Source organism: Photinus pyralis, unplaced genomic scaffold (genome assembly GCF_008802855.1).
Source record: "Photinus pyralis isolate 1611_PpyrPB1 unplaced genomic scaffold, Ppyr1.3 Ppyr1.4_LG8, whole genome shotgun sequence".
In the NCBI taxonomy this organism is placed as follows: domain Eukaryota; kingdom Metazoa; phylum Arthropoda; class Insecta; order Coleoptera; family Lampyridae; genus Photinus; species Photinus pyralis.
The window spans coordinates 13,544,988-13,566,237 of record NW_022170819.1 but is presented as its reverse complement, the minus strand read 5'-3'; the positions used below and the strand labels follow the sequence as shown (position 1 = coordinate 13,566,237).

Genomic DNA, 21,250 nt, shown 5'->3' with positions numbered 1-21,250 from the left:
GTCCGAGAGTAAAGTGTCAGAAGGGGCGAATAGTCCGGGGGCGAAGTGTCACAAGGGGCGAATTGTGAGGGGCCAAATGTCAAGGGGGCTAATTGCGAGGGGCCAAATGTCCTCATTCGATTTTAACGACATTCTTGTGTTTGTAAAAACTGAACTCTACAAGTACCTATATTAAATGCGTTGTTACAGGTAAGTCACTCCGCACGCCACACTCCAAGCGTGACACTTCACACGCCTTGTAGGGCTGGCTTTAATGCAAAACTCCTCGAGCCACTCGTAACCGTCCCCGATGTGAACAAGGCTTAACAGCGTAACCTTGATCTAGGGGCCAGAGCACTGCGGAATATGGGATAACAAAAGGGCGTAGGAGCTGGTCCGCGAAAGCAAGTGACCAGCCAATTCCAGGCTCAGTGGCAACAGGCAACCGGACTCGGGCGGTCCAGGGGGCCTTGGGCGCCTTTTTAACAATGCCCATTGGCATATCTGGGTCTTCTAAGCTTCTACAACGCAATAGAAATCAGATTAGAAAGATCAACGGTGTCCTCACGGGACACTGGATGGTCAATTACCCGCACAAAGCACAACATTGAGCTTGTACGAGTGCCCACGTGCGGGTTCTGTGGTGAGACAGATGAAACTACCGAGCATGTAGGTAGTCTGTCACTAGGTAGGTACTATCCTGTATTAAGAGAAGTGGGCTGTGAACTACTTGGGGAAGAAAGGGAGTGGGCACAATGAGAGTCTTTGGTGTGTCTACGTGCAGCCTGGTTAGGCTCCCCTTGTAAATAGAAAGGAATAGAATGACTCTCGAAAAAGTTCTAAGATTTAAAAAAACTCTCAATCCCATATTGAGAACGAATTATTTTCGGTTTTGCATAAGCGCTTTATTTCTAATCTAAGCCTTCCCAGAGCTTTATATACCGCATCTCCAAAGCCATTATCAAACGCTCTGGAAATGAGCTATAAAGCTCTGGAAGGCACCGAGAAATAAAGCGCTAATCCAAAACCCAAAATAATTCGTCCTATATCGCTCGGAAAAATTTGTAGTAGTGCTGCCATCTGGTTACGGCCACTTCTTCGATCATAGCATAGTCTGTGTGTTGATTGATCTGTGGTTTCCTGGGGCACCAGTGCTACCAACAACACGTTTAGTTGCTTTTTTATAATTGTTGATGTTGCATGATCAAAAATATGTTATGAAAGTAGCATCTTCGAACTTTTAAATCGTTTACTAAAAGTGTTTCCAACATTTGCGCTACAAGCCCTTTTATATGTTGTGGAATTTGCAGATTTATCTTAAATCGTTCGTATTCACCAAGCACGTTGCTTTGTAAATAACGATGGCAGATCCATTGAGTTTACTTCGCCAGTACAACGTAAATAAAAAGGAAATCATCGAACGAGAAGACCAAATCATTTTTGGCGAATTCTCATGGCCGAAAAACGTAAAAACCAATTATTTGATGTGGGGGTATGTACTCGCTTAATCCCGCTTTATCCACATTTGAAGATTGCGTCCGTTTTAGATCCGGCAAGGATGGTACGGCCAAGGACTATTACACTCTGGAATGTTTATTGTTTATATTAAAACATGTTTCTCTTACACATCCTGTGTATGTGCGACAGGCAGCCGTAATATTTATAAAACTCATTGTCACAAAGTGCCCCAATGTACGTTTTAGAAAGAAAATATTCCGGTGGTACGACGGCCGGATAGAAAGGAATTATTGGCTTATTTAAATGGCGAAACCGCGAGTTGTCCTTCAATCGACAAAAGTGCACCTCTCGAGCTTCCAACGCAAGTAAAAAGGTCGGCGGACTACGATGGCACGGATAACTTGGCAAAGAAGCCTCGTTTGGAAGATACCCACGTACAAAAAGTACGCGAACAGATGGCCGCCAGGCTTGATGCACCTAAAGAGGCTTCCGTTACCGTCGATAATATTAAGTGCGTGCTTTGCGTCGTTTTCATCTCTTAACGCTTTCTTGTAGGTCACTTTCAGAGGCTATGTCCGTAGAAAAGATTGCGGCAATTAAAGCAAAACGTTTGGCCAAAAAAAGAACTACGATTAAAGGAAACGATGACATCAGGCAGGAGTACGATATTAGGGCGATTTTAGATCTCGACGTCGATATTACTAAGGACATCATTAGCAGAGAACGTCAGTGGAGGACGCGAACTACAATTTTACAGTCGAACGGAAAGGTACCATATTTGTTAGCCTTGCACCAGTTGATTAATCACTCGTAGATGTTTGCGAAAAATATTTTGGCGATGCTGCACAGTATTAAAGCGAGGGAGGAGGGTAAACACAGGCCGCCACAACAACCGATAGTAACGCCTCGTCAGACTCCCATTCGTGCAATCACACAGCCTTCCGTGTACAATCGGTACGATCAAGAAAGATTTATCCGGCAACGAGAAGGTATGTTTTTGATAAAGTAAAGTGAGATAGTGAGGTGAGCTCCATGTATCTTTGGAAATGGTGCACATATGTCTTTTGTTGCTAAAGTTATTAAGCGGTAGAGTAAAGCAATGCAAGCTCTATTGACACCTTATACTAGGGTCACACTCCCCTGCCGCTTGTCTAGATCCACTTTCTTTTACCTTTTCTCCATAGCAACAATAATATTTATTGCTGAATGTGACATCTAAAGCTGTATATAGCAAGAGATATTGTACAATACAATAATTGTGTACAGGGTGTCCGAAAAGTATGGAATGTCTTATATATCTTTGTAAATATCTATTTTATCAAATAATGGTTCAAATAAAAGCTATTTAGGATTTAAATTTTTCATCACATGGAATTTTTCGTTTTTTAAATTTTTTTTAAATGACAAGCTAAATCTTTTGCCAAGTTATTTGATAGTGTTTTACTCTCTTTTCAAAAATGTGAAATATTAATACCCTTGCATTGGAGAAATTTTATGAAAACTTCGAAAAACTGCATAGGTGTATTTCAACAACGTGGGGTTCCTCACATTTTGCCCTAAAAATGAAGATTCATCTTGATTTTTCTTCTTTTCATGGTGTTATTCACCAGAATGCACTGTGTGCTAAAATTCAAGCACGTAGGACGACTTTTTCGTATTCAACTTGAAGAAATGGCACACAACATTCAGATCTTGGTAACAGTTCAGATAACGGGTCCATGCGAATTTTAAAGAAAAAAGTGTCAGAAAGGCTTGGAAATGGACTAATTTTTCGAAAGGTGATAGTTTTTTTGCGCAAATTTGCCCTATTTTCACGATTTCCAAAAAATGTTTGTAGTAGTTTCTTCATTGTACAGGGTGGCCAAATGAGAAGGCGAGGTAAAAAAAGTTATTACTAAAACGACCACGGGTAAAACCTGGAAAATATTTTTAAGGTTCTGAAATGGCCGCTAGGGGGCGTAACTACAATCTGGAATCTAAAAAAGTGATTTTTCTGTGAATTCCGCTATATTAACCTAACAAAAAATGTCCGATTTCGAAGATACAGGGTGTTCTTTACAGAAACCTTTGAAAACCCCCCACCACTTCATTTTTAGAGATACAGGAAAAATTGTCAAACAAAAATTGTGCAAATTATCGTCGACTTCAAAGACGGGACATTTTTTTGTTAGGTTAATATAGCGGAATTCAAAGAAACATCACCTTTTTAGATTCCAGATTGCAGTTACGCCCCCTAGCGGTCATTTCAGAAACTTAAAAATATTTTCCAGGTTTTACTCGTGCACGTTTTAGTACTAAATTTTTTTACCGCAAGCCTCTACGATGGATAGATCTCAGATACAGTACCTCGCATTCTTAGTTGGCCACCCTGTACAATAGATGGCGCTGCATATACATTATAAACATAGATATATTAATACATTATATAATATATCTATTATATATATATATATATATATATATATATATATCTATGTGTAAATTTGGTTTGTGCTTCCACCTATGGAGAAATAATGGAAGTATTTTTTTGTAAAAGTTGTTAATTGCGCCCACTATTTTTGTGTGTTTTATCGTTCTCAAGGCTCATTCTATCATGTGTAAAAATTTCATGGCTGTCCGTGCCTAAACCCGTTATCTAAACAATTACCCAGATCTTTTATACTGCACAGATGTAAGGTGGCCCGGCGAGGGAATTTCCTGGAAAGGAAAGCTTTAATCATTTACTACCGGAAATAATTTGATTCCTGAGTGAAGATGGAGAAAGATGTACCTTGAGCTTCAAGGTAAAGGTAAAATGATTATCGAATTAATAAGTTCCACAAATGCATTTAGCGAAGGGTATTCACTGGGCATACTGCCATGACCCACATAACGAAAGATCATCTTATTTACATTTTTAGCGCATTTTCCAACTTATGTGAGAAGGCGTTATTGTGGCCATTTCCGTCCGTTCGCCCGAGGCTTTAATTACTCCTACAGTTTTCAAGATTGCCTTTGGTAGCTTATAGCTCTGGCACCTCAACAAGCAAAATCTTGACGACTAATGTGTGTTTGCGCAAACTGCGCATTGTTAACTGTAGTATTTATGGAAATTTTGTTGAAATTTTAACAAAAGATTCTTCTACTAAAGGCAAACATATCGCATATTTTAAACATCAGTTATGCGCCTGCCTAGACTGCGCTATTGGGAGCTATTGCATTGGGGTACCCCTCACTTTTTTACGGATAAACACCTTTTGAAGCACCAGGAATCCGAATCAAACAAAATCTTGATGATGTCGGTCCGTCTGACCCTCATTTCAGACTGAACGGCCGAACCGATTGGAACCAAATTTCCTAATTGCCTTGAATTTGTTATTTATACAGGTTCCTGCAACAGTGCGTTGGTCTTTCTTCGCTTATACCTAGGAAAAAATATAAAAAAACCTTTTGTGCAATGTTAACTATACATGGTTGATCTTTAGAAATGTACAAGGTGTCACATTTCTACGTTGTAAATAACTAACTTGATTTTTTTTAATAGAACACCCTGTATAATAATAATAAAAAATAAAAGAATACTGGAATTAAATAACTGTCCCAAATTAATTTCGTAGCAAGAAATAAGATTAATTAAAAAGGCGAATTTAAAAAAAGATGAACCAGTCTTTTTTTACTACGAAATTGAGACTACATTTGCAGTAAATAATTAATTTGTGACACTTGTTTAGTTTCAAGCATTTGTTTTTTTCCGCCTACTCCGGTGTATAAACATTAATTAATTAATGGGTAACTTGCGAAAATTAGTGAATAACCTAAAAACAAGGAATTTACCATTTCATTGTATTGTATCACTAAATCCAACTTTTTCATTATCAAAGTGTTGGGCTTTATTCGGATTAACAATATAGCTCAAAAATATTTTTTAACTTCGGAAAACAAGGTCGCTACGATTCATAAAATAAGGCTTGCCTTATTCGGGAAAAAATTAATAGGATGGCAAATCAAAAGATGAATAGGTTTAAATGTAGAGGTTAACAAATGACCTCGAGACAACTAACAATATACAGGATTCTATTTAAGAAAACGGAGATTTATTTACACCGTAAGAATGAGACACCCTGTACATTCATAAAAAATAATTTCTATAGTTGACTTTTGCTTTGGTTTTTTATATTTTTTACCAGGTATGAGCTAAGAAAGAACACGCATTATGTGTTGCACTGTTGCAGAACCATGGATAATTTCGCCATGATCCTTGAAAGTCGCGTACGAAGTTTCTCATGTGTGGGCCCTGAGCCTTTGCGAAGGTTTTTTAAGGTAGCAAATTTCCTGAAAATTTCTCCGATAGGTATTCTCGCACGATTAAGGTGTTGTGCGCAGGTGCACCATCCTGTTGAAACCAATAGTTTCTAACTTTTGTTTTTTTTGTGTACTTTCTTTTTGTCTAGCAGGAATGAAAGCAAAAAACACAATTTAATTAGAGGTGTCTATGGGAAAGCGAACAGTATCCTCCCCATAATTAATGGGACAGGAAGTAGCAAAGAGGTTACCTTGAAATAAAAGGGAGCGGCAGATATTTATGTGCAAGAAAAAGCAGAAGCTGTCAGCTATTGTTAATTGCACTTATTTAATTGGCCAGATTGACTCTAACTCTAAATTTTATTATGTTTATTAAATAATGACTTTCAGTTGGAGCATTTCTCACTATCTTATTTACATCATAATATTTACACTACATTGCCAGTTTATAAAATTATTTCCCCCATACAGAGACGGAAGGATTCAAAATTAACACTATGGGCACATATCACGGCATGACCTTAAAATCTGTAACAGAAGGATCTACGAAAACACGACCGCAAGCTCCACAACCCACCGCACCTTTACCGGTTAGCGCGGCACGTCCGCCGCCCGGTGGTTTGTCTAAACGTGTCTCCCGCACGCCGATTATTATCATACCCGCCGCTACCACTTCCTTGATTTCCATGTATAACGTCAAAGAAGTCCTACAGGATCTGAAGTAAGTCACCTGTTACTTTTTATCTGTAATTTATCATTTTTATTTTAGGTATGTATCAACCGAGCAGAAGAAGAGGGAAGGAGCGCGACGTGACAACGAAGTGTTGCTTCAACGCCAGCGCAATGGAGTGTCAGTGCCTTACAGAGTTGTAGATAACCCGGCAAAGTTGAGTCCGAGCGATTGGGATCGTGTAGTCGCTGTCTTCGTTATGGGACCCGCTTGGCAATTTAAAGGGTATCCTTGGGAGAATCCCGTCGAAATATTCGCAAAGTGTAAGGTATGACAATTTACCAGCCTAAATTGACGTTACAAATTTTAGTGTGCGCCTTTCATTTAAAATATGACGAAATGAAGTTAGATGCAAATGTAGCACGATGGGCTGTGACTGTTATTGAATTGTCAAGGACGAAACGACATTTAGATCGAGCTGCAATAATGGTGTTCTGGGAACGATTAGATAAGTATGTGCTTCCCATGGTATCTATAAAATGTAAAGTTCTTCCGTTTTAGGTATATTTTACAGTTCAAACCTCACTTACGTTTTTAGAAATGTTTTTAATTTATATTCGAGGCGTGTTTTGAAGGAAGTGACTGAACTACCATCTTGAGTTACATTTGACTGAGAATATGTACATGTATTTTTTTTGTAATTCAAATCCTTTTATTGTAGTAAAATATTGAATATGTTTTATTTGCAGTAATATTTGCATTTCTGTTCATTTCAAAACTTGACCAGAAATGCAAGCATTGACCTGTATGAGTTTCAATAATAAAATGTAATAAATGATATGTAGAGAGGACATTCGTGGAATAGATGAAGGCCCCATTGTTACATAAAATATTATGTGTTTAAAATTGTTTTATTTAAAATCCTATGCCTATAAAAATAGAGATCAATACTACGCCAATCTGTTCGTTTTTTTTGGTTTATGAAAATTTCACTTCCTAGCGAACGTGAACGAAAGTATGTCTGGCGATAATGCGGGTTTTGACTATTTATTAGAGCACTAATTAGCGAGCGATCAGGTACACTCTTTCTGCTGAGTTCTATCGATGAAAATTTATTCTGAATTTCGCATACCATTTTAAGTGCGTTGCAATTGAATTCTTAGCGAAGTTATACAAGCAAGTGCGTACCATTTTTGGTACGAGAAATTTTATTTCGCGTATGTGGTTCAAGAACCAAAATGTGCATTGATTGAGTGAAATTTATCATGGTAGTAGTAAAAATTAATTAATTAAATTGAGGAAATAATATATTAAATAGTGAGAACTCCCAAACTTCGAGTATGTTGTGGAGAAATATTTAAACAAATTATATATTGTGATAGACTCGTATTTACCTGCAATTTTATGTGTGCGAATAAACGAATTGCAGTAAATTTAGGGACGAAGAATAGTTATTTATATAACAAGAGCGCGAATTTCAATTTCGCGCATTGAAACTGAAGGTATTTTGAAGAGGCGAAGCCGAGTCAAAATATCAGTCAAATGCGCGAAATAACTTCGCGTCAGCGTTATATACAATATTTTTTTTCTATTTCGGTGTTACAATGAGAATTTTGTGCAACTGTTTTCGGCAAAAACAGTGTTTCAATGAGTTCCATTGTACCATTGTTTTTGATAACTTTTCATCTCTAAGTTGGCAGTTCGCCAAGACGTCAACGTCAAATCATCAGATGTGAAATCAAATTACGTACGTAAAATTTATGTTTTCCTTGATTTTTGGTACACGAAGAACTTAATACATTCCAAATCAGCAGTTTACACATCCACCATAAATAAATTTATCTACGAATAAACAAGTTGTAAATCAGCATATGCATGATTAAAGCGCATTTTTGGTAATGCAGGTCAGTATTTTATTAGCGAAGTTTAAAATTATCGATCTCAGGAGTAATTTTGGCTGCGTTAAATAATTAATTTTATTTAATTTCAATTGACGGTACGTTTTCATTTTGTAAAACAAATAACAAAGTAAATAATAAGTTTTTATACTGGTAGCGCTATCTAACGGTAAAATTATAGCTCCTCCGAAACCCATATCGAATTTATTTTCATCAATTATCAATCTCACAAGTAATCTAACTCAAAATAGACTAGTGCCTGCACATATACACTATAGCAGAAAGCTTTTAGTGAAAATTTGAATTCTCTAGCTATTGTAGTTGTGGAGAAGCCGGCCTGCCAGCAATAACGAATATAATAGCGTATTTTTTTCAAAAATGCGCTAAAAATTACACATTCACGGAATTTAAAGTTTCCAAATGTCAGTGTTGTGTTTATCTACGCTGCCAACTTAAAATTTGTCAACATAAATGGTGTTGCCAACTTAAGACATAGGTATTAATTCTAAAGTTTCCTGTAGTTTTTCATAATTACTTTTTAATTAAATTAAAGCCCCGAAATAGAAAAAATAGTATGAAAAACACATGTTACAATGCTTTATTGTAATACTCCTATCTTGTGGACACTCGTGGCTCCGCTTCGCTACGCCACTCGTGCCACAAAATAGTCGTATTACAATAGGTCGCATTGTAACACTTGTCTTTCAATATACTATTTTCTATTTCGGTGTCACAATGATGATTTTGTACAACTGTTTTCGGCCGAAAACAGTTGTACAAAGACAGTGATTATAGTCGTTTTTTTTGGTAACTCATCTTTTAAGTTGGCAGTTACTAGTTAGTACAAGTAGGTAGTTCGTTGGGTACTTCCCAGAGACATGGAGAGAGGAGATCGCTGATCGACGAGTGCGCATCCAAGAAAGGGTGCGACCTCATGGGCGCTGCCATTTTTACACCCGTTGTGTCATGTTGTGTTTATAGTGGTGTTATTTTAGATTGTGTTCGTGTTTAGGAGAGCTTTTTTCGAGGTTTAAGTGTTTATTTTGTAACGTCAACGTCACTGGCATTTTCTTTTGTTCATTTGGATTGAGATATTAGTTTCTTCCTACGGAGCTGCTGCCGAATAGAGTGTAGTGTATGAAGATTGCGTTAGATGTCTCTGGGTTGCGTCAGTAAACCTTTATAGTCCTGTCAAATTTCGCGCTTCAATGGGTGTCAAAATGGCAGCCCCCTTGTTTTGTCACTTCGCGCAGTTTCATGCGCTATCTCCTCTCTCCATGTCTCTGGTACTTCCATGTTTGAACTTCAAAATGTCAGTCTTACTACGCTGCCAACCTAAAACTTAACGGCATAAAAAGTGTTCCCAACATAAAACATGTTAGTTCTAATGTTCCCTATAGTTTCTGATAATGATTTTTTTAATTAAATTAAAGCACCGAAATAGAAAAAATAGTATGAAAAACGCGTGTTACAATGCTTTATTGTAATACTCCTATCTTGCGGACACTCGTGGCTACGCTTCGCGTCGCCACTCGTGCCACAAGATAGTCGTATTACAATAGGTCGCATTGTAACACTTGTCTTTCAATATACTATTCTATTTCGATGTGGAAACAATACCGAAACCTTACTTGATTGGCCCAGTTTGCGTGCGTTTCTAGACAGAAATGATGCCGAAAGAAATAGAAACGCATTATTTTTTTTATTTTGTTGGATTGGTACCCCTCGCTTTTTTGCTGTCAACGGTATCCGTCAAATCAAAACTAAACAACCTGTAAAGTGTAAATAACGTACGAGGAACTTGACCGATTGTATTAATTCCGATTAATTTTGAATATATACTCCAAAGGGTAGAACTTTTTTTATTTTTACTTAGCGTAGTAAAATATGCCAGCAGTACATTCTTGCTTACTTTTTGAACTCCCCTTCTCGGCCAGCCAGTTTTCAAAAATTTTGTACTCCTCGTACTTTACTTTCGATTTTACAGGCAGTAAATTTAACGTCGCTTCATTGGCAATCTCTTATGGATCTCTGGTGGGGTACAAGAGACGTGTTTGTCATCCGTATTTATCATAACTGCCGCAAAATGGAATTATGACCAAATAATTAAAAGTTTGAAGTTTGAAAATACAGGAATCAGGTTAGCCAACGTGAAAATAAATGAATTGTGTCTATTACCAACATACACTGAATGATAGTTTAAAATTACCTAACAACGCCTAAAGGCAATATTTATAATTTGTATAATTTATTATTTAAAATAAAAATCGAAATAGAAAAAATAGTATAAAGCACACGTGTCATTTGTCTACTTGTCGCACTCGGCTTTTGCCGCATTCGCCGCTACGCGGCTTATGCGGCAAACTACCTCGTGCGACAATCTTCGTCAAATGACACTTGTACTTTAATATACTATTTTGTCACCCACCACCAAAATTATGACACTAGCAATGACAGTTTCCAAATTATTTTTGTTACCATAGCATAGGGTCTGTCGTACCAACGCAACGTTCCTATGGTAACTGGTTAATCAGCGATTTTTTGAAAGAACGCGTTCTCTAACTCCATAGTGTTTCATTTTCGGAAGTACGAAAAATATCGTATATACCTTGCGACTGAAGTAGTGGTCTTAATCCCTCAGGTAAATTATGGCCCTCCCTTCGGTCGGGCCATAAACTTTACCTTCGGGATTAAAAGTACTACTTCAGTCCCGCGGTATATAATATACTATGCGATCAGAAATGAGTTGCTGTCGAGTCGCCTTTGAAATTTTTGTTTACATGGAAAATCGTATTTAACTTGAACTTCCAAAGGCGACTCGACAGCAACTCATTTTTGATTGCCCGTTACTATTTTCTATAACTGAACCGATTGTTAATTAAATGTACCCAAAATCCTCATGAAACCTTCATTTTCATGCCTTCTTTATATTTATATCAGGAAAATGTCTACTTTTCTTGCCGCCTGTCACTTTACCGGCCGCACTTGTCACTTTTCCTGCCGCACCTGTCACATTACTAAATGTCGATAATGACTCCTGTCATCATTGACAGATTGGCATTAATCTGATTAATCAAAAGTTCTATATGAAAATTGAAATTTTATATTAAAATACGATTTCGGGTAAAATTTAATACAAAACTCGTCAGTAAAATGAGATTCCTTGACTCGGATATTAAAGTACTCAGGGGCCTTATGCTTCAATATTTCCTCGCCAGTAATATGTCATTTTCCTGACTTTTATGTAAATAACTATTGCTGTTTAAGTTCAACTTTGTCATGTGTGCGAAATACCTTTTTTCATTATTGACGGTTTCGCGCACGTTGTCAAGAGCAACCTTACTTATTAATTAACCGTTTAAAAATCTAGTACTTCGTGTTTCGAAATTCGTCAGAAAATGACAGGTTTTTCTGACAGTTGTAGAAAAAAACTTTGTAGCAGCAGGGCTTTTTATTTACGGGTGGTAAAATATACGCGAAGGAACATTTTCAAATCGGAGAACCGCTTTTCAAATAAAAAACGGGGTCATTTTTTACCCCAATGCAATACCTCCCTTACTAACGTGCGGCCAAGGATACTATATAATATAAGGATTGCTCGATCACTGAATTTTTTCGCCGCGTGTAGTGACGTCACTCGCGGACCCAGTACCAGCGCATGCTTTGATTAAGGCCGATTCCCATTATAGCAGCATCGAGCAGCGCGGCGCGGTGAAAAGCTGCTCTCAATTGTTCGCATGTAAATAAGTAGATCCGTTTTCACCTAGGCAGAGCGGTGCAGAGCAGAGCGGAGCGGTGCAGCGCAGCAAATTTTAAACGCGTCGGGAAGCATTGGAATACGCGGCGCTGCTTTGAAACGCGCCGCTCTGCGTGTAGACGGACAAGTGGGAATCGAGAAGCGAAGCAGATCGGCGTGGTGCTGCGGCTTGTGAAAAGCATTCATTTGTCTTCTGTGTTGAGCTTGCGTGTGTTAGTGGATTCGCTATGGACGGACAAAGAATAGAAAAATTAATTGTACTCGTCCGCTTTTTTCTTCTTCTTTTTTCGTCGTGTACATGGCATGGCACAGTGCCGCTATAAATATTGTGAAATCATCTGGTGATGATGACGATGATGGCTCTTCTTCGAGCGTGTAAGAATACATTCTCCCTTAAACTGAACACAAACAGAAACGCTGCTTCGTCACGCTTCCAAATGGTGCTTAAGTGGGAATACCCCTCTACAATTTGCTGCTAGCGACGCGCCGCGCTGCACTGCGCCGCGCCGTTCGGTGCTGCTCTAATGAGAATCGACCTTTAGGATTACCATAAAATACGTTCAAATGGGTGTTGTAGGCAGGCATTTAAATTAGAAACACTTATCCATTAATCTCGCTTGCAGCACCATATCCATTCCTTGCGTATTAATCCATCGGTTTTAGGGAAGTTATGGTAAATGACTTCCGGGTTAGTGATTTTTGTGCAAACACGGCTGTTGTTACAGTCTAATATTGCACATCGGCGGCTTGGCGTCCATTCAAATACGTTCACAACTTAGCAAATTATAACTGTCAATTCTGACAGCCAGGTCCGTTGGTGACGTCACATATGACTTAAACTTGGGCAACATTACAAGTATAGGGATCGAGCAATCCTTATATTATATAGTATCCTTGACGTGCGGCCGTCGTGCCCTTAAATTCGTTGCGCGTGCTTTAAAGATTTGATTATACACTTGTCTTGTAATATACTATTAATTGTATCATTGAATATGTGGTTTTTATTGAATGATTGTATGTTGTATCTATATCAATCACAAACAATATGAAAGTACAATTTTCAATTTCGGTTGTCATTTACTGCCATAAATTAATTAAAATCACGATATAAGTATTAAAGTAGTAAAATTATCAGTATTAACACCTAGCCTATAGAATAATGGCTAAAGATAGACCTCATCACAAATTTTACTGTCATGTGCAGTTTGAGAATGCCTCATTTGCTTACTCTTAAAACCTCTCCATCAACAAATCTTTTTTCTAAAACTTTACATTGTCTGGGAGGTTTCATAGAACAATTGGAAACTGCAGCTGAAAATGTAAGGGTGTGGGGGTGGATGTTGACATGGATAGCGACGACGATGATGAACCTGACAATGTAAACAATTGAATTAGGACATTTTGAATTTTAGATATTACTTTATCGAATGGATTTTGTATCGCCCAACCCATCCGAAATTAGAAACAGCAGTCGTGAAAGTACCCAATATACCTACTTCTAGAAGAAGAATGTACGGAACAAGTGTAGATCTTCGTCACCGAATTGCAATACATCTAAAAAGTGAAAAGAAATTTGATTCGGCTCAAACGACCAATATCTTGTAGCACTAGTTTCTTACAAATTTATACGTGGAAAACTGTCTCGCACTTTAAGACTACTCTAGTGTTGGTTTATTTTGAATAAACTTTGCCAAAAATGTGGTACCTATTTTACGTTTATTTTTATTATTTAATGGTTATAATTTAACCCCGATTATTTTATACCTACTGTATGAAAATGTGCAAGGAATCACGAATGTAATGTAACATAATTACGACGTTTACGGTTGGACTAAGGGTGTGATTTTTTTAAATGTTTTTTTGATTTTCATAAGACATACTCTCGACTTCGGTGGCTACACGTGATGGCATTTTTGAAATTGGGGTATTTTACATTTTGCAACGTCAAAGATGTCGGTCGATCGAATTATAGCAACCTCGTAGAGATCACCCTTGGAGCAATTAGCGGTTCGTTGAACTTTTTTCTGTAGTTGTACAAATAACTATTTCCACCCTGTAAAGTTTAACCCCCTCCAATTTATTTTTCCCGTTAAAAGCACGATAGGTATTATTTTTTCTTTCCAATGATTCTCATCTGTAAATGTCGAAAGTTCTATTTTTTGGTGATTAGTAATGAAAAATGTGTTTTAAGTGCCGAAATATTAAAATTGTGGATTTGTATTACGGTAGGTTGGACATGTCTGTTGCAATAGGAGCGCTGTAATCGCGGCTTCCTTTGATCTTACGGCTTACATTCCTGCTGATATGCCACTTATATAGTCCTACCAGTCGCTCAAAGTTCCCTTGTATAATAGCCAGGATGATTAAAATCTAATTATGACCGTTTCTAGTAATTTTGAAGTTTGTACGTCATTGCGAAGGTCACGATTAGGCCTTGGAAATCGTAATTGTCGGAAACTTGGGGCATTTTAACGGAAAATGGTTTCGATGAAGTGGTAGGACTAGCACTCACGGCACTCTTGTGAAGTTTTATCTTTGAAGCGGTCGTTTCGCCGCGGCATGTTCATTTGTAAACTGAGTTTCTTGAAGAAAACAACGTTCTACGCTCGACCTCCAACATGAAACGTGACAGAGTTTCATTAAGTTTTATAACAAATTAAAGTTTAGTGTTATATAATCATTTTTGTAAACGTAGACGTGGAAAATGACGGTGCGGATCGTCGTATTGTTGTTGTTTATTTGTGCGGCCGTCGCCTTCTCCGATTCGGCGATGCCTCGATGTGAAAAGATATCAACAACTTTGTGTCAGCACTTGGGATACAACACGACGATGATGCCTAACTTTATGGGACACGAAGATCAAAGGGACGCCGCTTCGGGAGTAAGTTTCATTTACTGTACCTAATTAAAATGCCCACGTTTTTTATGTTAATATCGCATTTGACGTAGCTACGTATAAGTACAAGGTTGCGATACGCACCCGAAATAGAAACGTTTCAGGTAAATTTTACAAGGGCAATAAAAGCCACCAGGTTTATTGCCGGGATTAACAGTTATCGGCATCTTTGACGTCCGATAAATTGCCTTTGTCGGCTCGCCATCGGGCCGCATCCGCTGTGTAATTACGGCTAATTACCTCGGGAGTTACGCAATTAAATCGGCTATATCAGAAATAGACAACAAATAACAAGCGCGCCTGCCTGTTTTTGGGTTGTTATTTCTTTTGTTGCGCGGAGGCTGTGGACAAGGACCCCCGGGTCGACTAAAAGCTGCTTACTAGAAAGGTAATCAAGCATGCCTAGGCGCCTTGAATGCGAAGCCGCCTTGTCATTATCCAGTCTGGTTTAAACCCCCGAGCACCACCCATCTGAAAAAAAAAGGTTCTAATAACGTCCTTTTCATTTATACCTCTCGCTTCACCTGCCTTTATAATTTGAAATGACGAAAATTCTTCGCGATCCGGCCGCTACAAGTTTTTCTTCGCGCTTAGAAAAAAACTAAATTCCGTAAATTTATGTGCGAACGTAAAAAAATAGGTTCGTCAGCGAATCTGGTTTTTATTTCCCATTGTTTTATTCAGTTAACGACCTTCGCGTTCCCTCAATCGCCTCTAATTTGAGTTCTTCTTTCAGCTCGAAGTCTACAAGGACCTCCTAAATCATAACTGTTCGTCATTCTTGCGCCTCTTTGTTTGCTCCGTTTTCATACCGTTATGCTCGGAGCACGTCCCCGGAGCGATACCGGCCTGCCGCGGCCTCTGCGAGGAAGTCAAGAGGGACTGTTTCGCAACACTTCAACACGCGCGCGTCGGATGGCCCGCCGAATTGGATTGCTCGAAGTAAGTTTTAATTATTGTCTTTTGTAACCCGTGTAACTAAAGTCGCCCGCACGCAGGTTTCCGGAGCCGCCTAATCTTTGCATGCAGCAGCCGTCCGAGGACGACTTGAAAGACGTTTCGAGCGAGCACTTCCACAGCTTCAAGAATGCGTCGCAGTTGTGCTCCCCGGGCTCGATTTTGGGAAGCAATCGAATGTGCCTTAAGAAGTGCGATAACAATGATACCTACAGCTACGGGGATAAAAGGGTTTATAGCGTAAGTGACAAAATGCAGTCGGTTCAAAATTAATAGTATATGACATAACGAGCGCTGAAAGCGATAATTACACACATACTCCTGTTGTTATTGTCATACTATGATTACACTATAATACGTTGAAACGAGGGTGGAAAGCAAAAAGTGAGTGTTTTACTTTCGGCGAACAAATGAACTAAATATAAATATTCACGCAGACTTAATGGGACTTATTATTTTCGAATGGAGTGGTAAGCAAAGGATAGGTACCTAGTCCAATACCATCCCGTTTTCGTATTTCACGTACTTTTCTACTTCTAGTGAACGCATTTCCACCCGAAATTATTTGGGCCGTCTCTAGCGACCACGCTGCGTATGCTTTGTTTATGTAAAAATCCCAAACTATATTAATTTTCACACATGATAAAGAGCAACAAGTGACAATATAGCCTAATTCTCGCGACGGATGAAAAATGAAAAAAAATTCGTTGAGGTGATGGGTTTTGTCTGTCCGTCCATGTGTTCCGTGTCTAACTGCAGAATAAAAAGAGACAGCTATGTCAAACCTTCCCCAATCGATTTCTAAGAGTTCTTGACTATGAGCCGGATTGAAAGTCGTGTTTCCAAATGCGAGCTCAAACGATCTACTGCATAACTGCACTGTAATTCTGAGTGCAATTTTTTATGAAATTCAGTAGCAGCCTTATACTATAAAAAACCTGTGCGCATTTTCACTTTGTTGTTGGTTAACATTAAATAGAAAAGAAATGCTAACTATTCTATTCAATCTAAACATTGAATAAAAAATTAATTTTTTATTCAATGATCTAAATCAAGAGACATTTTGAAAAACAGGGTTGCGCATGCCTACTATTAAAAATTGGCGTTATTCTGTCATTCCGTAAAAATTCAATATGGTGGCCATAAGAAACAAGAAAGTATTAACATTTAACTTCTACATCTAGCGCGCTATGGAAATTCTGATAACATATTCAGATTCTCCAAGAAAGTGCCCATAAAAGGTGCGTCCATTCCCTACCTTTTAAGCTAGGGAAAATGAAAACGAAATTTGACACTTTCAGTTTTTCGATGATATCTCAGTTATTTTCAAAGATTTTTCAAAAATTTCAAGTGCGTTATGTTAGTAAAAAAAAAGGGACAGGTTTGCCCCCAATTAACCTACATTTTATCTTTAACCGTTGCGGAGATCTCAATGGGGAGCTACGATTTTGAACCACCCTGCACAATGTTCTGCTTAATTTTCCAAGGAAATTAGCTGTTGGAAGGTGCCACAATCTGGAACTAAATTTCCAAAGTGGAGGATGCCATCAAGAGTAAAGTGTTAGTTAGCCAAGTAAGAATAAATTTAAAAGTTGAGTGTGTGTCCGCTTTGCCGTTTCAAAACTTTGATTTTGAATGTGTGTTTTGTTCAACCTAGAAAAATTTACAACATACCGCTTCATAGTGAACTTGCACAAAACTATGTCTGGCGATAACAAGAAAAGAATTGCATTTAATTTCAGTGCGTACGTTCAGCCGATACAACTGTTGACTAACACCGTCAAACGTGTTTTTTTGTATGTATTAGTAAACCGTAAACGTCAACATGTACCTGAACGGTTCTGTTGTGCGCTTTATCATCTTTAATCATGTCAATATCAATGGTTTGTAAAAGCTTTTTTAAACGGATCCTTAATAGTATACTTATTATTAAGTCGCGTTTTAAAAAGCCCAAATTTGAAAGAAAGAGTTTTGTTTGATTGTAGAAACAAGACACCTTGTAATGTACAATTGTCTTGTGTCGGGACACTATGCAATATCAGTTTAATTTTAAGATTCCTATACAAAACCGCTGTGCAGAAATAATTATTTTAATTTTGGCAGAAGAAGCAATGAGGTAATTAATTACTACCTCTGAAATTAAACAAGTAAAAAGCTTTTCGCCCTAAGGCGAGTAACTTCAGCGCATTTTCCATAAATTGATCAATACTTCCCCAAAGGCCATACCTATGTGCGATATGTTTTTCATTACTAGAGGCATATATGGTTAAAATTTTAAAGAAATATCTTCATAAATAAGGAAGTTGACACTTAATGCGCAGTTGATATTGCGTGTCCTGCGCATGCGCTTATTAATCTGATATTTACAATCTGCAATACGTTTGCTTTTACTAAAGCATCTTTGGTTAAAATTTCAAAGAAATATCTCCATAAATAGGAAAGTTGACATTGCGCAGTCTGCGCATGCGCACATTTGATTTTTACAATATGCGATATATTTGCCTTTACTACAAGTATCTTTGAATCTGTGATTAAAATTTCAACAATATATATTAATAAATAAAAAAGTTAACATTGCGCAGTTCAATCGTCAAGATCTTCCTTGACTCAGGTGCCAGAGCGATACACTACCGAATGCAAAAAGAACGGAACTAAATATCTTGAAAACTGTAGGAGTAGTTAAGGCCTCGGACAGACGGACGGACAGAGAAAGTGGCTGCAATAGTACACCCAACTTCGTTGGAAAATGCGCTAAAAAATATATGGAAAACAAAAGCTGAAATTCACCTGTGTCGTTTTCTTAGACAGACCCAATTCTATTTATACAGGGTGCAACAATTAAGCATGTAAATAATTGAAAAAATTTTCAATTTTGGATCTTTTGAGGACGTAGGTAACATTTTGGACTCTTGGTTTATTTGAAAAAGTATTTCGGTCTTTCGGACGTGGAACCGAGGGGGTTTAAGGACAATGCCGATTAAGGATCAATGGAGGGCCGAGAGGTGCTTCTAAGTAATCACTTTTTTATGATTTTTTTGTAATAGAAAGCGCATTTCCAAATCAGAAAAATCAATTTTTTTCTTTTTTTCTCTAATTTCGGCTATTTTTCGATGACTTTTATGACTACGTACCGAGCAAAAAATTCCAAACGACATTGTGATGTAAAAAAACCGTAACAGCTTATCAATTAATAAAATAAGCCTTGCACGATATGCCTAAAAATAGATAGTTGTCCTGGGGGAATTTTGGGAAAAAGATTCGGGATGGGCGTTTTTATAAATTCTTGTATCGCCGAGATTGTACTATGAATATCAAAGGATTGCATTTGGCATTGATTCGAAAACTAATTTTAATTTTTGTTTGTAGGCCTGGAGTATGTTTTGGACCTTCGCGTGCCTTATAATCACCACATTTACCTTACAAACGTTCCTGACCCAACCGAAACGTTTCCGGTGGCCGGCCAGACCGATCCTATATCTGTCGTTCTGCGGATTCATTAAGGCGGTTGTCTATCTGATACGTTGGATTGTAGGGCCGTTTATCTGTCTAGGTGAGTCTCCTGTACGAAAGGTGGGTCGGATTGCAGTGTTATGCTTTGCAGGTGCGACAGTATTGGAGAAACCAACCGATAGCCTGGGCTGTACCTCGGTCGCGCTTCTCATAGTTTACTTAGATGTCGCCACCACTCTGTGGTGGACGATCTTCTGCTTCGTATGGTACCTGAGCGCCGCAAAGGAGTGGTCGACGGAAGCGTTGGAGAAAATCTCCGCAAGACTGCACGCGTTCGCGTGGGCTCTCTCAACAATACCGTTAGTGTTCATTTTAATTACGAGAGACATTCGACTCGACGAACTTACAGGTTTCTGTGAAATCTTCAGCATCCCCCTGACGATTGCACAACTGTGCGTCGCAGGTGTCGGTTGCTGTTTAGCCGCGTTTACCTCCGTCGCGCTTAAAAACGTGCGCAGGGCACTCATGTACGAAGGCAGGAGCCCGTTCAAATTAGAAAGGTTGATATTGCGACTCGGTATTATTAGTTTAGGTATTTGCGTCTGTACTTGTTTTAGTTTAATTTGCAACTTTTTTGAGAATTTCTACGTCACTCTATTGAAAATCAGTTTGCAATTCTTGGGTGCTATTATATCCTCGTCTTGGGTGTTTTCATCGAAGACTTTCAAAAATTGGAATAAAGTATTACGACCAAAGTCGTGTCAAAAAATATTAACTCATCTGCCTTCTACTAAGGTGTAAAATGACAAATATGTCGATATTCAACACGTGTGATATTAATTAAGGTTAGTTTTAAGCAGTATTAATAAAATTGTTGAAGATGAAGCTCAAAGCTATATTGTAACTATTTGTGAATAATACTTTTAACACTGTATTTTTCTGTACATTTTGTAAGCAGTCAGGTACTGCACGCTTGAATTAATATAATAAGTACAATGTTTTAGAGGAATTTTTTGAAAGAAAAAAAATTCCCCTTAGATGAGGTTTTGTCCGTCGGTTCCCCGTCTAACTTGAGACGGCGATGTCAAAGGTTCGCCAATGGATTTCTACGAGTTCTAGGATCAGTGCTAGTGAATATGAGCCGGATTAAAAGTCTAGTTTCCCAATGCGAGCTAAATGGCAAAAAATTCAATTCCCCGCGCGATTTTTCGTATTTTTTTTAGTACAAAAGTGGTAAAAAATTGAATTTGGTTGAATTGACCAATATGTCTGCTATCTTAATTTTGCTGAGTATTCACAAAAGTTATTTGGGCAATTGGCCGCTGTAATTTATTTACTACTAACACTTTTATTGCTAATTATTACAGAACATTTGATAGAAGTTTAATTTCACTGACTGTCTTTAATTAGAAGTCATGACCAACCCCACTAATCGAATACTTTGTACATTCCAGTTTCAGCGCCGCTACAGAGTGTACCTACTGGTTTTCAAACGCCCGTCTTGAATTTCGGGGTTGAAAAACGATTTCGGTTACAAAATGTGAAGCGCATACCATGTCCTGCCCAGCTAGTGCTCTCCCGTACACTCGCTCCTTTACGTCGATTATTTTTTAATTTTTTTGTAATACACACTCGTACAAAAATTTTAATGAAGAGTGTGTGACTCCCAAAAGTTTTGACATTCAATTGTTTGTTGATTTATGAAGTTTTTCCAACTGCTTTTCTAATGCAAATTCATTTAAAAATTCTGATAGAGGCTAAACGTTAAATTAAAACTTAACTACTTTGGATACTAGGTTTACAATTTTATTTAAACTGTTTAAAATTGATAAAGATTTTTCTTTAAAAACAAAAATGTCAGATTCACATTGTGTATAGACATTTGTTGTGAAGCTATATGATAA

The 21,250-nt window shown here is 37.9% G+C and overlaps 2 protein-coding genes across 2 annotated transcripts; both read left to right on the top strand.

The window, feature by feature from the left end:
* Positions 1 to 1,149: 1,149 nt before the first annotated feature.
* Positions 1,150 to 7,125, top strand: LOC116179749 (parafibromin). Its single transcript, XM_031499570.1, has 9 exons — positions 1,150 to 1,471; positions 1,527 to 1,632; positions 1,683 to 1,948; positions 1,993 to 2,206; positions 2,252 to 2,426; positions 6,190 to 6,439; positions 6,488 to 6,711; positions 6,759 to 6,900; positions 6,950 to 7,125. The coding sequence occupies exons 1-9, from the start codon at positions 1,341 to 1,343 to the stop codon at positions 6,984 to 6,986; spliced, it is 1,545 nt and encodes a 514-aa protein (XP_031355430.1). The 5' UTR covers positions 1,150 to 1,340; the 3' UTR covers positions 6,987 to 7,125.
* A 7,413-nt stretch (positions 7,126 to 14,538) lies between these two features.
* On the top strand, positions 14,539 to 20,347 carry LOC116179750 (frizzled-10-like). Its single transcript, XM_031499571.1, has 5 exons — positions 14,539 to 14,924; positions 15,676 to 15,881; positions 15,938 to 16,136; positions 19,263 to 19,446; positions 19,498 to 20,347. The coding sequence occupies exons 1-5, from the start codon at positions 14,748 to 14,750 to the stop codon at positions 20,145 to 20,147; spliced, it is 1,416 nt and encodes a 471-aa protein (XP_031355431.1). The 5' UTR covers positions 14,539 to 14,747; the 3' UTR covers positions 20,148 to 20,347.
* The last annotated feature ends 903 nt before the right edge of the window (positions 20,348 to 21,250 follow it).